General features: G+C 42.4%; 1 protein-coding gene across 3 annotated transcripts in view; it reads left to right on the forward strand.

Moving 5' to 3' along the window:
- Positions 1-20850, forward strand: part of EFCC1 (EF-hand and coiled-coil domain containing 1) — a 51525-nt gene that overhangs the window by 22187 nt on the left and 8488 nt on the right. For all 3 annotated transcript variants that reach the window (XM_034066451.1, XM_034066452.1, XM_034066453.1), the window contains exons 3-5: positions 14760-14905; positions 18396-18528; positions 18759-18924. In XM_034066451.1, the coding sequence (XP_033922342.1) occupies positions 14760-14905; positions 18396-18528; positions 18759-18924 (445 nt within the window). The remainder of the gene's footprint in view (positions 1-14759; positions 14906-18395; positions 18529-18758; positions 18925-20850) is intronic.

The raw sequence follows: 20850 nt of genomic DNA on the forward strand, positions 1-20850 counted from the left end.
GGGAGAAGGGGTCTCTACTGATAAATTCCAAGCTTCATGCTACAACAGTGCTGCAAACAGACTATCTTGATCTTTTTTCCCCACTTAGTTGTTTAAAGTATCCACAGAAGAAAATAAATAAAACCGTCTACGTACACTACAAATACCTACTATTAGGGTTTTTTAGTCTATCATCTCAGATGAAACACTGTCTCTAGATTCCTAGATACTGAGATACACAGGCAAACACCAGGCTGTTTACCAGTTTTAGTTCAAGCAACAAAGAAGACCCATCAGGCTTTATTGTGGGACTGAGCTGAAGGACATCCAGAAACACTGCAGGGTAGCAGTCCTGTTTCTGCTTGAATTCAGCAGGACTATTTCAGATAGACAAAACCTTTTACACTCACTCTACTGGAAACTATACCAAGTAGAATATGCCCTGCCCAAGATGTTTCCATGTAATTCTGGGATGGAGCTAGTATAGCTGTCAAAATTCAGACATGTAGTATGGCTAAGAGGGGTTTGGGGTTAGATGCTTTTGGATTGTGAGGATTTTAAGCTTTTGTTTCGTATCTCTTTTGAAAGATAATGTTGCTAATTCCTAAAAGCCTAGCAGAAAAACTCAGGAACACATTCTGCTTTCATTTTTTACCAATTTCTGTATTAAAAGTGAGCACAGAATATATTATCCCTAACCAAAATACAAGCAACATGCTGTGAAAGCCAAATCCAACTTATTCCTGACATTTGGCTTTAGTAAATGTGTCAGTATAATAGTAAATAGTAAAAGTGTCAGTAAAATTAAGCTCAATTTTCCTCTTAAGGATTTACAAATTTAAGAGTTTCTTCCTCAAAACCTGTCATCCCACATGCTATATCCCCATTTTCTGAGGCCACCTCCACCTACCTGAGACTACACAGACTAATAAGCTCCCTAATGCAGCCAGCATCAACTGGAACACTTCCCTAGTGCAGCTCTGCTTGCTTGGAGAGTTACAAACTTCCTCCTCCCTTTTCAGTGCCCACAGTATAAGTTAGACAACTTCTCCATGACATTTGGAACTTCAGGGGAGTTTGAAGATGGGTCAGAAAGAACTTCAAAGTGAAATTTCTAGAAGGTTTTTATTACAAGTTTTTCTGCATGTCACATTTTATCCTAACTTGCCCTTCTTTTAATACATAAATCTCAGGATTTGAAACTGTACTGTGGAATGTCAAGGGGTGAAGAAAAATATTAAGTCTCATATTGGATGCAAGAGGAACAGATCAGCATTAGAAAATTTGGGATTTGAGCCAAGGCTGAAGCACATGAGAAGTTTTCCAGAAGAGTTGCCCAGGGCAGCAAAGTGGAAAGAGAAAATATGGTGGAAAAGCCTGGCTGCAGAAGTTTAAACGTTAGTCACCAACTGTCAACTGAAATAAAGAGTTCAACACACTTGTATACCTACCTGAGGTGTTGAATTCTAGCACAGCCCTATGATGTTAAATTTAATCCTTGTGTTTACAGTAAGAGAATCCAACTGCTATCACCTACTGCTTCAAACAACCGCATTTATTTTAAGTCTTCCTCCTAGTGCTATGTTACAGAGAACTCCTGAGAACTGCTTCCTGTTTTTCATGCAGATTTCCCTCTTTTCCTGTGGAAACCTATTGAGGAAACTCTATGAAAACAAAAGGAAGTCTCTGTTTCTAAATACCTGTGAGACTACCCAGAAGAACTGGCTTTACCCATGGTGGGCTTCCATCAGGGCAGAGGCTGCACACGATGGGAGTAGTTCTGTGTCCCATGGAGGCAATTCCGAGCACTCAAACAAGCTGTGGGGTGCCTGCACAGAGGGGACAAGAGGGCAGAACCTGTCACGAGCATTGCCTTAGGACAATTAATTAAAGGGAAAAGAAAAAGCAAAGAACCAAACCATTTTGTTAGAACCATTTAGAGTAACGCTGATTGGGAAAACACAAGTCCAGGTTCCCCATCCTTCCCATAAGGAGTGTTCCCAGTAACAACTTCCATTTGCCCCTCTCTCCTTCACCTCATTTCCGAGCTCTGCTACTGGAGAGGAACCACAGGGCTGTGCTATACACTCTGGTGTCCACATATGACCAGCCATTACGCAGGGAGTAACAAAGCAGCACTGAGCCATATATGAGTAAAGATCTTCCCTACAAAATGTACCTTCTTTCATAACCTAATGGCAGCAAGTTCTGCAATACCTTCAATACACAGCACCTTACACAGAATCACTCTCAATTGATTTCTGCATTACTTCAGTTACCTTTAAGGTAGCTTTGATTTGCTTTAAGTTTCAAGACTGTGGAGCTAGAAAATCCAGAATAAAAGTAGCAAATGTACTTAATGTATTTCCACATAATTTTGTGTCTGTTTCTAAAGGCCTGCTCAGCCCCATTGAATCTGGATGATCTTTACCCCCCAAGTACTGCAGTTCTGCTGAATGGCTGAGTGTTTCAAAGACCAACTGTAGGGATTATTAAAGGATGGAAGGTGCTTTTGTTTCCATTTTTATACTCTTGTTAGATAATCTACATGCACTTTCCAGGGCAGTACCTACTTGCTCAGTCAAGTTTTCTGCTTGTTTGGTTAAAGTAGCTGAAAAAAAAGGAGGGTTGTGGGGAGGAGCAAGAGTTATTTTAAGTTCTAATAAAATCTGCTTGCTCCTTTGCCCTGCAAAAGCAAGTCATGTAATCATTGACAGTATAGTTCTTGTCAAGGGCTTCTGCCAGGATTTCACTGTACCATTGCCCTAGTTAACAGGGAACACATCTGAAGGATCTATGTATAGGCAATTTTAGGACATTATCCCAACCATACATCAGTGCTGAAGAAACTATACCATCACCAGCTTTTCACAGAATCACAGGATGGTTTGGGTTGGAAAAGACCTTAAGCTCATCCAGTTCCAACCCCTGCCATGGGCAAGGATACCTCACAGCAGACCATGTCACCCAAGGCTCTGTTCAACCTGGCCTTGAACACTGCCAGGGATGGAGCATTCACCACTTCTCTGGGCAACCCATTCCAGTGCCTCACCACCCTTGCAGTAAAGAATTTCTTCCTTATGTCTAACCTGAACTTCCCCATTGCAGTTTGAACCCATCACCCCTTGTCCTGTCGCTACAGCCCCTGGTGACTCTTCCTATGGGAGACCATGATTGATTTTGGCTTTATCCCACAACCTGCTGATTTCAGACAGGTTAGGTCATGATTCCCTTACACTGGCACAATATACATTTATGGTAGGTTACATCATTTGCATCCTGCACCAGCAGTCCTGCAGTCTCATGCCACAGCCACATTCTATACAAATACAGGCCTTAATAGTGCAGTAGCAATTCCAGAAATGAGAAGCCATAAAGATCTGGCCAATAATCCATTAGCATCAAGCAGCACTGTCCAGCTAATGCTAATATGACTATGACAGCATGTTTAGCCTCTGACTTTGCTCGCCTACTGTGTCCAAGTTACACTTTTAAAGTGACTTTCAATGTATGCTTATTAAGCCCAGTTGCTTAACCATTTTAGCTTGCAGTCCCTTGCAATAGCATCTGTGCTCTGCTGGAAGGCATCAGTAAAACCTGGAGCTTTGCTGTACTTTAACCTACATTTCTGGCATCTCATTTTTCAGAAGAGACAGAAACAAATCAGCCCAGCCTTTTTCTCCCTCCACTAAATACTTGTATTAATTTATATTGACTTTCTACAAGTGTTCAGTGATGTTGCAAATGGGCACCCTGCAAATGGAGCTAAAATGGAGTTAATCTGGTTTATCTCGATGAGACTACATCTTTGGTTAAAAATATTCACTTGCTCATGTATTCTGCTGTAGTAGGAAAGAGACTATGAAAAGCTTAAACTTAGGCAAAGCTTAAGTAAATTTGGTGATAAATTCAATGCAAATCTGCTTGGACTGGGGTTCATCAGAGAAAAACATTGGAGGCACTACTAAAGCAAACAGAGGTCCACCCATGCAGAAAGCAGATGAGCCACAGTGCTAAACACACAGGGTAAAGAAATTAGTTCTTGCACACAAGGAACAGTTATGTAAGGTTATGGGACATCTCTGTCACTGCCTTTTCAACCTTCAAATAATACATTCCTTATTCAAACATGTAACCAATAAAAGATTAAATAGAAGCTACTATATTTGCTGTCAAAATATACCTAGGACTATAATAAATGCAGGAATACTAAACCATCTTTTCTGATCTCTATGATCTGGCAAATGACTTTATAAACATTTGGGAAGGAAAGTTATTAAGTTGGGATTACTATAGACAGTGTTATTCTGCACAAGTCAGCTACCAGGACAGTAAAGGCTTCAAGAAAGCAAAGGGCAAGCTGCTTTCAGGAAACTTAAAACTAGTTCAAATAAGCATCAGAATAGCACAGAGCTTGAATATGAAAGAGCACGCAGAATGATACGGTATCGAGTAGAGAAACAGTCTCTCCACAATGTTTTTATGATCATCTGTGAAACAGAAAACACAACAGTATGAGGTAATTTTTGTTGTGGTTTCCTGATACAGGATCTGAGGAGCATGGAAGCTGTGACTTCCCCACGTTCACAGCAGAGGGTTGCTGGCACTGACACCTTGGGCTCAGGTCCCACAGCACCCACGTGCTCCCTTTGCATGCTGAGGGCCCAGCAGTGGCCTCAGGACAGCTCTGCAGGGACCAAACTGTGAAACAGGCCTTCATGCAACTGTCCTCAGGAGCTTGAGAAGTGTTTGACTCAGCCACAGAATTGATGGTTGCAGCCCCTCCTGTTAGTATACATTAGTGATGCATTTTCCAGCTTAGTAGGAAATAACTTGCAGCCACTGTAACAGCAACATTGTGCCTTAAGTGAGCCATCTTTCTTTCCTGCCGCTCCAAATCCATGAGGCTCTATGTCTGTGAAGTTCTGAAGTATGTCCTAAAGGAATTCATGTGGCAGCCCATAGGAACTGGCATGTATCTCGGTGATATCTGCAGGTCTGCAAACATCAGAGAACTGACAAAGAGCCTTTTGTCAGACACTATAAGAGTTTATTCAGTAGGATGTCCCTCAGGGATCGGTGTTGGGACCGGTCTTGTTTAATATCTTTGTCGCTGACATGGACAATGGAATTGAGTGTGCCCTCAGCAAGTTTGCCAATGACACCAAGCTGTGTGGTTCTGTTGATACGCTAGAGGGAAGGAATGCCATTCAGAGGGACCTTGACACACTTGTGAGGTGGGCTGATGCCAACCTCATGAAGTTTAACCATGCCAAGTGCAAGGTCCTACACCTGGGTCAGAGCAATCCCAGGCACAGCTACAGGTTGGGAAAAAAGGAAATTCATGGTAGTCCTGCAGAGAAGGACTTGGGGGTGTTAGTCAATGAGAAAATGAACATGAGCCAGCAGTGTGCACTCACAGCCCAGAAAGCCAAACGTATCCTGGGCTGCATCAAGAGGAGTGTGACCAGCAGGTCAAAGGAGGTGATCCTGCCCCTCTACTCTGCTCTCGTGAGACCTCACTTGGAGTATTGTGTTCAGTTCTGGTGTCCTCAACATAGAAAGGACATGGAACTGTTAGAACAAGTCCAGAGGAGGCCACGAGGATGATCAGGGGACTGGAGCACCTCCCATATGAAGACAGGCTGAGAAAGTTGGAGCTGTTCAGCCTGGAGAAGAGAAGGCTGCGTGGAGACCTCATAGCAGCCTTCCAGTATCTGAAGGGGGCCTACAGGGATGCTGGGGAGGAACTATTCATTAGGGACTGTAGTGATAGGACAAGGGGTAATGGGTTGAAACTTAAACAGCAGAGGTTTATACTTGGTATAAGGAAGAAATTCTTTCCTGTTAGGGTGGTGAGGTACTGGAATGGGTTGCACAGGGAGGTTGTGAATGCTCCATCCCTGGCAGTGTTCAAGACCAGGTTGGATGAAGCCTTGGGTGGCATGGTTTAGTGTGAGGTGTCCCTGCCCATGGCAGGGGGGTTGGAACTAGATGATCTTGAGGTCCTTTCCAGTCCTAACTATTCTATGACTCTATCCCCACCCTGCTGCCAAGTACTCTCAGACTTTGTTTAGGAAGAGCACATTTCTTTATCTAGGAGACATTAACGCCATCACTGGACATACAATCTTTACTGACATACACCCTAGCACACAGAAGATAACAGAAAGATTCTTCAGGATTAAGCAGCACATGTCTACATGAAGGAACACACGAGAGGGGTTGGTTGTTATACAAGCAATGGCAGAAGGAAATTATCTCCAGGGCTGCAGCTCTGATGCACTTCTTTATCTGGCTTCTATGCCTTACATCAAGTGTATGGGTTACAGCTATCAGTGGTTTAGAACTTCATGGTATTTGATTTATTAGTTTTTCATTGTAGGCTTTCAAGCATCTCTCTGTAAAATACAAGTCAGGGTTCCAGGAGAGAGAGAGAATTCTAAAAATAAAGCTTTGGAGGTCAGGAAGAAGGCTTTGGAGAATGCATACACACACCTCATGCCAATGTAATTGGGGGGGGGGGGGGGGTTGGTGGTGTTTGTTCACATGCCTTTGTTGGTATTCCTTATGGGCTAAAAGGAGATACCAAAAAACACTCAGAGAGAAATTCTGCCAATGGGACTGTCCACCTGACTGGAAGCAAAGAGGTCTGGAAATCATGGAATTCCAGCTTGGATAGGACCTCGGGGATCATCTGGTCCAACCTTTCTTGGCCAAAGCTTGAGTGAGAACTTGCTCTCCCATGAGCTTCAGGCTCACTTCAGACACACACACTTCCTGATAAGCTGGAGAAGTAAATTGTTTGCACTGCTTGTCTGAAGTGGACCCATAACATTGCTAATAGAGTCTCCAGCTAACTCCAGGCAGCAGGATCTATATCCTGCCTAGAGCAGGGTTGGAGGATGTAAACCTGAGGAATGGCACTCACAGAATGGCAAGTATCTCATGGAAAGCAGCCTGCTGCAGCCCCAGTGCTGAAGTGACAGCCTGGATCCAGGCCACTGCCAATACCATCCACATTCTCTTCTGCTGTTACAGAGCACAGCTGACTTGGCTGGTATGGCATGGTGTGCAAACCAACAGCAGAAGTCTTCTTAATCCACCTGCACAGAGCCAGCTACCCTGAATTACTGCTGCACCCACAGGGCCTATGAGGAATGTCCGCCAAGGGGATTTGGCTTTCTGTGCTGAAAAGACTTAACATTGGTGTAACAGGGAAATGCTGTTATCTAACCAATGGTTAGTGGTCAGTTCAATACTAAATAAAGCCCTTCTGGTCCTTCAGCTATCCCTCAGCATTGTCTCTTCAGATACAGACTGTTGGGCTACTTCACATTATTGCGGGATCTAGCACCAGTCCCAGGTCCAATCTGTTGAGTCCTGTGGGCTTCTGGAATGATTCTGACATTGCCAGCTTCACACAAACTTCAGCTATATTAAATTAAAACAATTGCTTCAGTATGCAAGGGAAGCCCCAGAGCAGAGCTGTGTAACAGATAAGAAGAGGGAGTACTGGATCTGTGACTTCTATTTCCATGCCTAGGAGGAAAGTTGCATCCAGGTTTTTAATTCAGAGTACCACCAAGCTTTGTGCAAGCTTTAGCAAATAGCTTTTGAGCTATTAGCCCCATCAAGAACAAGTGCCACTTCAATTTACCTAGTTTTAATTAGGTCTGCATTGTGTGTATCTGAACTCTAGATTTCAGTGCAAGTATGTGAATTGCTAGCTGCAGGGTGTGGTAATAGAGCTCCCGATTCCAGTGGAACAACATCTGGGAATTATTTCCATTAGCTTGTCACAAAAGAATTCGAGGGGCAGGAATATCTGAATGACATAACTCCAAAGTGATGTACATTTCTCCTGGATAATACAGTGGCTACTGACCTTAAAATACCCCTCAAGGAGCAAAAAGCAGCCTGGTTCATCAAGGGTATACTCAAGAACTACTGCCATGTAATGTAATCCCTTGCTAGGTGCAGGATTTATAAAAGCACTGTAGTTACCTCATCTGTTTAGCCTAGTTACCAAATGTTGTCTTCCACAGAGCAGCCCAGATGACTAATAGTTTATTAATAATGGTAAACTAACTAAAGGTTAAGGAAAACACCAAACAGTGAAACTCGCATCTTGAGCTGGGTCAGAGCTGAAAGGAATGCACTCTGTAAATCCCAGAATGAAACAGGTCTGTGCGGTTTGAATTCAGCTTCCGTAGTCGTTTATTTGCGAGAAGGTTATGTATGCATAGGGGGGTGAGTATATCAATGCATGAGAGCACCTAATTTGTAATGTTAGGCTTAATGAACTGACATTTATCTTAACTGTAAATATGGCCTTAACTAGTAGGTAGAAAAGGAATTAGGAGGTTTTTGGTATTTTCTTCACCACAGCATCATCTACCAGATTAGATTGCATTCAGAACTTCCTGCTCACTTTAGGTGCCCACCCTGACTTCTCTCAATGCTCACAGTACCTGGTGTTTCAGGGCAACCCACACATAGCATTATCTCCATGGTCCCATGCTTTGGCTGCAGCTCTCCTATGCGATCATGGAGCTACAGCCCCATAGTCTCAAATTCCATGCCAAAAAAACACTGAACCATCAGGACCCACTTATTACCTGCACACATAGAACAGGGTGTTATGTGTAGAAAGCCTGATTTGCCCATCATTATGCAGGGTCTGTGGTGGAGATTAGAGTAGAATCTACCTCCTCAAAGGAGCATTTAGTTGCTTTAACAAGGACAGCACCCATTCTGTTCCTGTGTCTCACCTGACTCGCTACCTGTAACTGAAGTAGATGAAGAATGAACTGCAGAAGTTTCCTTCTCTTTAAAGTTGATGTCCATCCACAGATTTCATTCATCCCCTGCCTTGAATGAGGCAAAGGTCACATAGGAAGAAGAGACTGCAGTTTCCCAAATAACCTTAAAAAAACACCAAACCAAATACACTTAACACACAAGAACTCATAGCAGGTAGCATCCTCATGACATCCAAGGTCTCCATGAACAGGGCCAGATTCTCTACATTCTCTGCATAGATTTCTGCTCCTGGTTAACTGAGCGACTGACAGCACAGTACATTCACATCCTCCATGGAGAGCTGCAGAGGGAGAGGGAGAAGAAACTAATTTGGAGATGGTTTGTCCAAACAGGTACTGATAGGAGTGCAGTGACAAGATTTCAAGAACTTGGATAACATCCCACATTATATCAGGGAGTGCGTTTGACCCTTAAGCACTTTCTGCTGCTTATTTCATCCTTTGTTCCTTGAGCTCTATCTCTGTCTCCTTTCTCCATGCTCACGGCTGCTGTTGCTGTAATTCTCATTCTCACTGTACCTGTTCACGTTGTAACTCAGTGATGTGTTTCCATCAGCAGTAAAACCCAACCAAAAGGTCTCCATCTGCCTGCCCTGTCCCAGCCCTATGCTTTGCCATCCCCTCACAGGTGCAGCTCCTCAGGCCATGCACTGATCCAAGTTGCAGACTCCTCTCCAGAAATGAGGAGTGTTTTAAACCCACCTCATGTCACAAATCTAGCGTCATAGCAGCACAAGCAGGTGCACAACTTGCACAATGATCATCTATGAGAAGGTGCAGAATGGGAGCAAAGTTTAAAGGAGGGGGATGCATTTCTTCTTGGCCATGGACTGAAGCATGTTCAGTACTTCAGAGCTCTTTGAAAAAGTCTGTGCTGCAGACAAAGGAGATACAAGGCCTTCTAAGAACTCATTGACTTCTGTTATTTTTGGTTGCCTGAAATCTAAAAGATCATCCTACAAAATTAATATATGATAAGAAATTTAACCCAAACAGCATAGGAAAGCAACGTGCAAAAGCTGTGCATGTAAATTTGCATGGCAGCAAGGCAGAACTCTGCTACTCATGACAGTGCCAAGATGTGCCTGTTCTCAGAGGATGTGGAGGAAAAGATTTTGCAAGAAAACACATCGCAATCAGCAACGTTATTTTTGTTCTAGAAGATGGTGATTTTGGCAAGAAAGTGAAAGTCAAGTCAGTAACAGGAAACCTCCCAGCACTGTAGTCAGTATTATAAAGGCTCTTTAACTACCTCTTCATTATAGCTCCTAAAACCTCATATTTAATACTGTACAGATCAAGCTGTTTAGAACCTGACATTAAGGAATTAAAAATCCAGATTGCTAGAGAAAGTTCATCCATATGATTCCTGTTGGAGAGGGGCTCACAGCACCAACCAAAGACAGAGGCAGTCAAAAGCCCACACGGATACTAAGCTCCAGCCTGAACACTTATTTGAACTGAATGTTACATGAAAAGTCATAAATAAATCAGAAATACTCACACCTTCTGAACTCTGTAACTCCCTGTAGGGGAAAAGTCAAAACCGAAACCATTCCAGGTTCCCTGAGCTGGGACAGTTGGGGTAAAACGGCACAAAAATAAAGATGACACCTCATTCGGGTTACAAACACCTCATACACTTCTCAAAGTGCAGCTGAGTTTGTGTGACTATAGGGAGGGCAATGTCCATGTTCGGACAGCTGTTTGATCTGTGCCATACAATTCACCTGGTTAAAGGTCTATGAATGCGACGCTAAATAATTCCTCAGTTATTTTGTGCTTAGTTAGGAATGACTGAGGTTTAAGACGTGTTTAGCACCAGAAGCAGGGGGGGTTGCTGCAGTTCCCACAATAAGAGGAGAGGCAATTAAAAGCCAATTAGTCATGGTCATTACTTCAAGGTCGAGCACTTTGCAGACTCTCCCTTCTTCAACTTTCCTTCTCCAGAGCTGCCCATTATCTGCAGCACAAAGACTCTGACATGAATGTGGACTGTTTGCCTGTCTCCATGGGAGCCTGGCCACACTGCCCCATACTCAAACGCTTCCCAGGCAGCCTCAACACTGCTTTCCCCTCTGATCTTTGCCCTAAACAAATGTGCTGTTTATTCACTCTTCTTCTCATTTATGAAGACCCATTTGATGCTATATGAATACTAATAAGAAAAGAATTAAACCTATGTTTAAGAATGAGTGAAGATTCCTCCTTCGAGCATTTACCATGACAGCAAAAGCTTAACAGTTGGCCTCTTTTGTCAGGCTGCTCTTTACATTCCCAAAACTCTGCCACTTCGAAATTAAAGGTACAGCTTTGGCTGAAGCACCTGGGGGTGAAAACCCTTGCTGAACACTTCCTTTTCTTTCCATTTTCCCAAATGAACACCTCCAGAGAAGACAGATGGGGCTGTCTTTAGTCAATAGTGCGTGTGCTGTCTGCATGGCTCCCTTAGTTTCTCCACATTAGGAGATAGCTGATGAGGTCCTCTCAAGAAAGATGACTTATGTATATTATATATATATAGAATTACCAGATTTCATCAACTAACTATAAGTTCCCTTGCAAGAACTATACAGAAGCTATTACAGAGCTATTACTTAGATCTGGCTTGAGTCTCATCTGGGAAAAGGGAGTCTGCTACTCTAAATCCTGAACTCTATGGGAAGGATTGGGTTTTTTTCCAAGCTAAATAGAAGGCAGGCTGCCAGATGTAACATGTGGATACCACCAGGAGATCTCCCATTGAACACCACAGCAGTCACACACTTTTGCTAGAAAAGACTTCCATGATACTTGAATATTCTCAATGTTTTATGTGTTAAAATCTTACACAGTGAGTATTCACTGAAAAGTCAACGTGTCTGCATGATGTGAATTGGCTCTAGAGGCCTCTGAAGTGATACTGCAGCTCAAACATAAAAGAACAACCAACACAAAACCAGGCCCAGTCCTCAAGAAGCTGTCAAGGATTCTTATTGCACACCAGAGCCCAAGATATTTATGTCTTAAATGAAGGAAACACACCTCAGAAAAAATAAAACATACATACATACACACACACACACACATATATATATGTCCCCCTTGGGCAGGGGGACACTACTATATTGCACAGCAACTGTCCAGAACACCAAAGCTCTGCAATGCTTCCAAGAGCCCTATTTTGAATGCCCAAGCTTAAGAGTGCTTCTTATCTGTGCACTGCTTTATCATTCCTTTTTCCAACACTAACGGAGCTGACTACCCAGGCTCCATTCTGGAGACTGCCATTGCCCTTGGCTTACAGGAAATCCAATTGTTGCTAAGCTAAATCATGCCAGAAGTCATAAATAAAACATGGCATTGGGTTTCATGCAATCAGTTCTGCTCCAGGGGGTAAATAAATGGTTTCCCTCAGCTTCTGTCTATACACAAATCCCGACACACTGACTTTGGTGGCTGTTGCTGTAAAATTCCTGATCTTACTTCAGACACTTTGACAAGCAACAAGGGCACTACTATTGGTGTGGTTCTGGAGGAACTGGCAGTAGCTGTGTTAGATTAAACAAAAGCTCTCTGCAATACTTATCTCCAACTTGGCATCAGCTGTTCTATTGCTACATCCCAAGTCCTGTTTCCAGCAGTAGTAGAATTCACAGGCAGGAAGTATTTAGATTTGTACAAAAAGATGATGTTCTACAACTTGTTTCAGCAGGATCAGTTGCTCAGGGCTATAACTCTCACTTCTGGTTGATGATTATTGAACGGGTTAAGCACGATAAATACTCAACATTCCCTAGCCCAAAACTAAACTGGGGAGGAATTTGGAAGAAACTTAATTGACTTAAAAAAACCTCCTGAATTCAGTCTGCTTTCTTCTGCATATAGATTCCTTGTGATCTATCTGACACCTCCTACTGGGAAAAGTAGGACTATTGTGTGGTCTAAATAGGAATATATCCTGATGTAACTATTAAAAGAAAAATGCCTGCTAAATAGTAAAAAAAGAAGCAATAGAACCATACTCAATAGGAAATGTAGAATATTACATTACACAACACACACAAACTTGCTATGGATTGGACTTGGTGTTCAATTCACTGCATACCTGAGGGGTAGCTTATTCCTACCTTGGAAAATGCTCGATATCAAACTTATACGTATGGACTGATCCACCACATTTCCATTTATCCAATGTAATTACGAGGCTCTTCCTACATTATAACAGTCTAATTTCTTACATTCTTCATAGCTTTGATCTCAGTAACATTTTGCAGAATTAAGTTACATATGTACATTGTGGGAAAAAACAATATTCCTAAAATCAATATTAGGTGTTGCCTTTCCGTGTCATAGACACTATTTACTACTCTGCACGTAAACAGGAGTGTCTGAATTGATTATGTCAACTATGTTTCATACTTCCAGGGTATTTCCTCTGAATAAGTGATACTGTCATTCAGTACATCCGTATGAAACTGCAGTTATGAGAGTCAAACTGAACCAAACGAAATGTATTCCAATAAGAGAGCAGTAGCTCCAACAGACTCATCATTTCTGACATTTCACATTCCATTCCCATTCTTTACAAAACATAATATTTTATTAGAATCACAGGTTGGTTTATATTGGACGGGACCTAAAAGCTCCTCCAGCTCCAACCCCTGCCACAGGCAGGGACACCTTCCACTGGAGCAGCTGCTCCAAGCCCCTGTGTCCAACCTGGCCTTGAACACTGCCAGGGTTGGGGCAGCCACAGCTTCTCTGGGCACCCTGTGCCAGCGCCTCAGCACCCTCACAGGGAAGAGCTTCTGCCTAAGAGCTCATCTCAGTCTCCCCTGTTCTGGCAGGCTAAAGCCATTCCCCTTGACCTGTCCCTACAGGCCCTTGTCCCAAGCCCCTCCCCAGACTTCTTGCAGGCCCCTTTTAGGTATTGGAAGGCCGAATTAGTAAGGAAATAAACCCACATTGTTAGATTTTGGTTTGTGTGCAGTAGACATTTCCATTGTACTACACCCAGTGAATTACAGTGACCTGGCTCATTTCTTGATTGACAGAAGATTTTCCCAACTGGATTAGAACATTTTCAGCTCAACTACATGCAAATATGTTCTAGATTTTTTCTCTAACATGTGCTACCCTGAATTTCCTTGAAGGTCTTACCCTCGTCCTGTCCATTTACATAACTATAAATTCCTCAGTCTGAACAGTCACTGCCCTTCATTGAACTTCATTTCTTTTCTCAAAATACATTTGGTTGGCAAGTTTAAGGGATCGTACTCATCAGGTACATTACTTGATCTGTGTATCACCACTTGAAAGCAGTTTCCTTTAAAACACACAGGTGTAATACCCTCCACATTCCACTCAGAAAAAACACACTGTTTCCAACAAGATGGCAATGCAGAAGCACATTGCTGAGATGCTTCTTACCATTAACTCACTGATTTTCAGATGTCTCTCTATTTCTCTATCATTCTTTTTAACTTTCCAGTGGCTGTCATTGCTTTGTCTTCAGTACTCGGAAGATTCAGGTCAAAGCTGTCTGACATTTTGGAGTCAGAGTACCAGCCCAAGTGACCAGATGCAAGACTTGCTACCCTAGCCATGGTATTATGGTGCCCACAGTAAAGATGAGGCATGCACTACCATAAACTGCCAGTGGGGAAGGAAGAGTTTATGACCAAAGTAGAATGTTCTCATATGTCGCTTCCAGATGTCTTTGACCGGAACTAAAAACTATAACTAGCATTTAGTTCTTATTACCCAAAGAACAGCTGAAGGCTACCTTTGATTCTCTGTGAAGCAGCGAAATGCAGCCCTCAGGGGTTTAATTCTGCAAGCACAAATACCCCTGTTTTGCTGTGGCAAGTCTGCACGAGTGCAGTCAGAGTCATTCATGTGCTACGCTGTGTGTGTTTATCTTGCTTTCTCTTACTTCCTACAAGTCCATCTGACTTCACCCTTCCTTTCCAGGTCAGAAATGGTGAGATTCCAGCTTCCCTCAAGCAGCAGCCCTGAGCAGGAGGAGGGAACAGCGGTACTAGATGGGAGATGCTGCCTGGCTGTCGAACAACAGGACCGGCACTCACCCACCGGCGGGGCTGGGGCTTCTGAGAACGGTACCAAACCCAGTACCCAAGCACTTTAGCTCCTCTCTGATCTGTAAGATCCTCAGCAGAAAAACTAATATAGATATTAAACCCAGCAAAGCCATAAACCAGTCCTAATGAATCTTGAAATCTAGAACTAAATGAAAGGTAATATCCCAACTTTTTATCTCTCAGTCCCTACGTAATTTTACGTTCAATGAAAGACTGAAGGTATCACTTAGACCTATGATTTCAAAAACTGATTTTTTCATATGATTCACCTCACCAAAACCTTTTTCCTGGATTAAAAGTACAAAGTTTTCATTTCTTTGTAAATAAAGACTCAGAACTGCACCAAAACAACTTCCAGCAGAGCCAGGTGCAGTTAATACTGTACTGTCCTTGGAAACATGCTGGGTGCTTCAGTGACTGAAAAGGTCCAACCTGTTTAGCACATGTAGCCCTAACTGCTGCCATAATATTCCACACTTGTGCTGTCTCATGGGACCGCATGAGGCATCCTTTGGAGGCCTTCTGAAGTCACTGGGGTTGCCAAGGGCTCTTACTACCAATGACCTCAGCAAGGCCTTTGCAGAGCAGCCAGTTACAAGGGCTCTCAAAGAGACAGCTATCTGGGGGGCTCATTTTACTGCTGTAATGCTGAGACACATCTATGAGAGCCATCATAGAAGGTAAACATCTGCCTCCAATGCCCAGTAAACAGCAAATGCCAAGTGTGCTAAGTCTGCCTTACCTTCAGTGATTATTTTGTTTTTTTTAATACATCTAGTTCAAAGAAGACAAAAGCACTTATCCAACATCAGCTGTAAGTAACAGGGTATCTTGACTGCAGACTGGAGAGCTGTATGTAGTGACAAAAAATTAATGTTAGGTATTTATTGCCTGGACCTGGCAAGCAGCTGCTTGGGAATGTGAAAAATGATGACATTTCAATATAACTAACGCTGCAGCATGTTCTCCATATGGTTTGACTTGTAAAGTAAACCTGCTTTCACTAAGACTTTTATCAAATCAGACACTTTGCCAGCTCAAAGGCAGTTGCCATGTCTACACTTACCCATACTTTCAGTACAAACTGCTTTTTAGCAAAAGCTTTCCAAAGAAATACATTGTGGGTTTATAGATTTAAAACCATGAAAAACTGTTCCATCAGATAAAAAAGGATTAGTCAGGCAGAAAAGGAAAATAACTCCAAAAGCTGAACAAATAAAAGGATGAGCAAACATCTGGGATAAACCTCAATACACCAGGCAAATCCATCTAGGTGCAGAATTAGTTATGGGCTTTATATACATTTTAGTAAATATTTATGTCTTAGAGCATAAAAACAATTGCATCAGTAGAATAGGACAAGTTATTCTACATTAGCTAGTTTACAAATTAATGCCCAATTATCACAATAATAAAATGTAAAATACTAGCATAGTAGAAGAATTTTAATGAAATACTGGCTTTATGTTAAAGGAGATGAATAAGAGGTTTTGCTTTTCCTTTCTGCTTTCCAGTCCTGCTAACCATAACCTAAGGTCTCTTTCATAGAAATCTCTTTTCCCTACCTATTCAATCAGAGCAGAGGACATTCCTATAGAGGTGAAAGCATTACAAGAGTCTTCGATATCTTAGCATGAAGACTGCATGAGATTCACAGGCCTTCTGTTTCTAAAAGCCTAATCTGAGTGTCTGCTATGCCAGATGCTGCAATTCATTTACTGGGTTAAACACACCAGTTGAAGCTCTTCAAGGAATCCATAGTACTGTGTGATCAGTTCTCACAGCACCCACAACAGTTGTAAACTGTGATTGTTGTCCCTTTGAACTCCTACAGCAAGAAAATAAGTGATGATAGAAAAAGCTTACCACTAATGTGTCAAAGACTGAATGTAGAAAGTCTCTTTTTGTTGGTGGTTTGTCTGTGCACAGCTTCAAGCCACGCAAGCACTTGTAATAAGTTAGTTTATACAATGTGAGGATTGCCATGTGAATACAGCCATTAATTCTCTAATTAAAAGAGCAACAAAGCATGCAATTGAGCTGTGTTCCTGCTTAGGCAATACATTAGTAAGCATGATATACTGGATGCCACACTGGAATGAAAGTTGTGTTAACAAACGTGTACAATGTTAACAGAAGGAGGAAAACAACATTTTTCCTTTGGTGCTGGAAACGGAGCTGGGGAGGCTGAAGCACACCATGGGCTGGCAGTGGGCAGCAAAGGGCTTCTGCAGAGCTGGGATGCCAGTGGCCTGCCAAGAGGTCCTGGCCAACACTTCACAGGCAGTGACTACTCACTGCCTCCTGACACAGAGGCCTGCAGCTCATATACAACTTCTCACAGCAACAGCTTGAAAATGGTGTTTTAGCTTAAGCTGCAGGTGCTGTGCCCTTGAAATGAGACAAGAAAACACAGACCCGAGAGTCTCTGCTGGGCCACTCATCCCCCTGAGCCCACCTTTCCCATGCAGAAAGAACTATGTACACACAGCACTCGTAACACTACCTGAGGTCAAATGTGGTTTGATATGTGAAGAAATAACAGCATTTGGCTTGATAATTGTTAGAATTCATTAATCCTGTTTAATTAACTGACAGTGATTAAATGTAAATAAGTCTAAAATGAAAAATCATGTTGACACTGGCTTAACCTGATGTCAGCTCAAAATGAATATTCAGAACAAAGGTGTGACCAGGGTTTCATGTGCTCAAAGTTTCAAAAGACTCCCAGTAAATTACAAGCATCATAATAATCCTCTAAATCCCAGTAAGTATCTTCTTGTGAAAAAAAGGAGTTAAATGCAATAGCTTTTGTAAATTACAGCTAAACCAGTACTGAAACACTGCTGTAATCATACCTGTATAGTTACATACATTGTAGATAGCTTGTTTATAACTTACTTAGCATGTGAGATAGAAAAAGATATAACTGAACATTAGTTAGCTATAGGTCTAATATTGCAGTTGTATACTAAAACAACTGACCCTACAAAACAATGAGGGAATCACAGAATGGTTATGGCTAGAAAGGACCTTAAGATTATGAATTAATTACAGAATATTTATACCAAATTCCTGCACTCTGAATATGTCCTAACCTGGTACAGTGACTAGGCAAAAATAATCTCACACAGTACAGTGCTTTCTCATTCCTCTTGAAAGTGTATATTCCATGGTACACATGAACAGTAACTGCCATCCCTTACAGCACACTGGTCATTCACACATATCCTTATCTTCTAACTGCTTAAAGAAGAGATCTGAAGCAAAATAGCTACAAGTTACCTGTGAGAAAGTGCTAAATTATTCAAGAGTTTCAAAGCAATGCCCCTTACAGAGACTCACCTGCCTTACCTTTGGTGCCCCTTGCTACAGATGCTGAAAACCCTAAGCTGTGCTTCACTGGGGTTTCTAACCTCTCACTTCTTTTTGTCTCTCTGTTTCTGGAGTTGAAGTGCCACAGCTGTGGCTCATTGGGATTGATGTGTGTTACTGGTTTCTCATGCAGAGGATCAACTGTTCCGTGCTGTGGAGGGCCAGGCTGCCTCTGATGAGGAGGAGGAGAAGTGGGCAGGAGACCAGCCTGCCCAGGTGGACCACATGAGGAAGATACTGGCCAAGCTCCCCTGTTGTGCCAGTGGGTAGGTTAACACTTCCTGAGCCCTTTGCAAAGACTGTTTCATGACCTGAAGGTACCCTGGCTTCAGTATGAAGCAGACCCCTTTGCCCATCCCAACCTAATCCAAGGCAGCATCAGCCAGGAACAAAACTGTGATCTGGGCTGCCAAGAGTTTTGCAGGAAACCTGGCTTTTACAGGTTGCTTGAGAGTTTCCCCTAATCTATTGATTTGTTTTTAAAATGTCTATGTAGGTGTGATGAAAAGATGTGGAAAAAGCTAATGTCTTACTTGGAGACCACCAATAGTGATGGCCGTGAAGCAGTGCCTGTGGAGCTCACAGAGAGAATCACACAGCTCACTGAACAGCTCCAGCTGAAAGGACATGAAGTGCAACAACTGGAAACAAATATGGAAGAGGTAATAGGTGCCAAGCAGAGTGTGGAAGAGTTACTTATATATCTCTAAGTAGCTGCATTTATATACATGTGCATTTATATTGTGGCCATTGTGTTCTGTTGCTGATGTTCCTCACTGGGCCTTCAGCTTATCAGCTCAAACATCTCATGCTCCCCTGTAATGCCTGTGTTTCATGTCTGGTTCCTACCTGAAACTCCATTTATTTGGAGGATGAGAAGTACACCAGCCACTATCAGACACAGGCTGTTCCAGTAAAGTAGCCAAGATATCCTACTAGTCCCATGTGATCTTAGTGTTTAAGTACTGTACACCGCAGCCACTGCTGGGCACAGATTTAAGTGCTGGCAATCCTTCTGTGAAACAAAAATCAGGCATCATCTGCACTGCTTTGGCCTGCTTTGTCTTCAGGTTCAGTTAGCACTTGTTCAGTATTTCACACCCCTTTGAAAGGAGCATGAGAATTTCAGTAGTTTCAGAAGGACTGTGTTAATCACTAAACTGTTTAAAGTAACAGTAAAATATTCAGCTTCATTACTTGTTGCCATCCTTTGACTCTTACCAGTACCTCGTATCATTTGTCCCCATGACTAAATCAAATGAAATTACTTGTGAGGAAAAAGAATTAAAACCAGAATACAATCACACTTGTGTCTTACACAATGTACAGCATTCGATGAGTTTATTCCTGCAATATTCCTTGGAGCAACACAAAGCTTCCTTGTGCACTGCTTAACATCACCACACATAAAAACTTACAGTTATTCTTCCTAACCACTTTCCTGTAGGTAGTGCCAGTTTTCTTCTTTCCCTTTTTTCTCCATTCCTTCTGCAGTATCTCATTGCCTTCTTTTTAGTCTCTGCTGATAGATATTAGTTTTGTGCACCTTGTTCAGAGAAGTACCATTAACAGTAGATTAATACAAAAGTCCAAGGATCTGTTGCTCCTGCTTTGAAGACAGGCAGGGAGGTGAATAAGTCACAGTGCCAACTCACTGCAACATGAATGTAAAAGCAGTAGGATGAATCATTTTGAACCCATTGTTAGAAATTTATTCTTAAACCCTCTTATTTATATCTTGTGTGCAGTTACAGTTTGGGATTTGTGATACTAGAAAACAGGCAGAGAAGCAGTAAGTAAATCCTTTCCAAAAGGCGACTGTGCCTGTAACCAACGCAGAGCAAACTGGAAGACTGAGAAATGCTCTCTGTCATCTAACTTGCAAATAAATACATTGGCTTAATAAATAGCCACCAAGAACACTTCCTCTGATGACCTGACAAACTACCTTATCCATTGCTCTATATATTTCTATTTGGAACTGTTCAGTGTTGACAACTGGACAAATGACAACAAACTTAACAAGTATCAGCCCCAGCAGGCAAGTGAAGGGCAACACTCTCAGATACTAAATAATAACTGCTTCAGTCTCAGAGCTGTAAAATCAGGGCTGAAAGAGTTCTAAGATCAGCCATGTCTGCAGAGCTCTGCTTTCCAACATGAGAGCAGTTAAAAATGGTTCTCACTGAAGGCAGGTGCTGCAGGAGTCAGGACCTGGGGATAGGATGGAGCAAACAGGAGCAACCCGCTGCCAAGTGCAGTGTTGCAAAGAAATGCCAGTTACTTTCTATGACAGCCTGCATGCAAACTGCCAGCTTCATTACAAACACAGGTAGTTTATGACCTGCCATCCAGAGTCAAATATCATACACTGACCCACAAGCAGCAGTTGCTAAGAGAAGAGCAGTGAGAAACAGTACAGAGGGTTTTCTTCTTGGTGTTGTGCACCTGGTTCCCAATACACTAGGGACAGATATAGCTTGAACTGGATCATGCCTGGAGTATCATGGTTAATGGCCAGTCTTGGAGCTATTCACCATGAATTTACCTTTCCTTTCTCCAAAGCTAGCAATGCTTTTAGTATCTTG

Source organism: Melopsittacus undulatus, chromosome 9 (genome assembly GCF_012275295.1).
Source record: "Melopsittacus undulatus isolate bMelUnd1 chromosome 9, bMelUnd1.mat.Z, whole genome shotgun sequence".
Classification (NCBI taxonomy): Eukaryota; Metazoa; Chordata; class Aves; order Psittaciformes; family Psittaculidae; genus Melopsittacus; species Melopsittacus undulatus.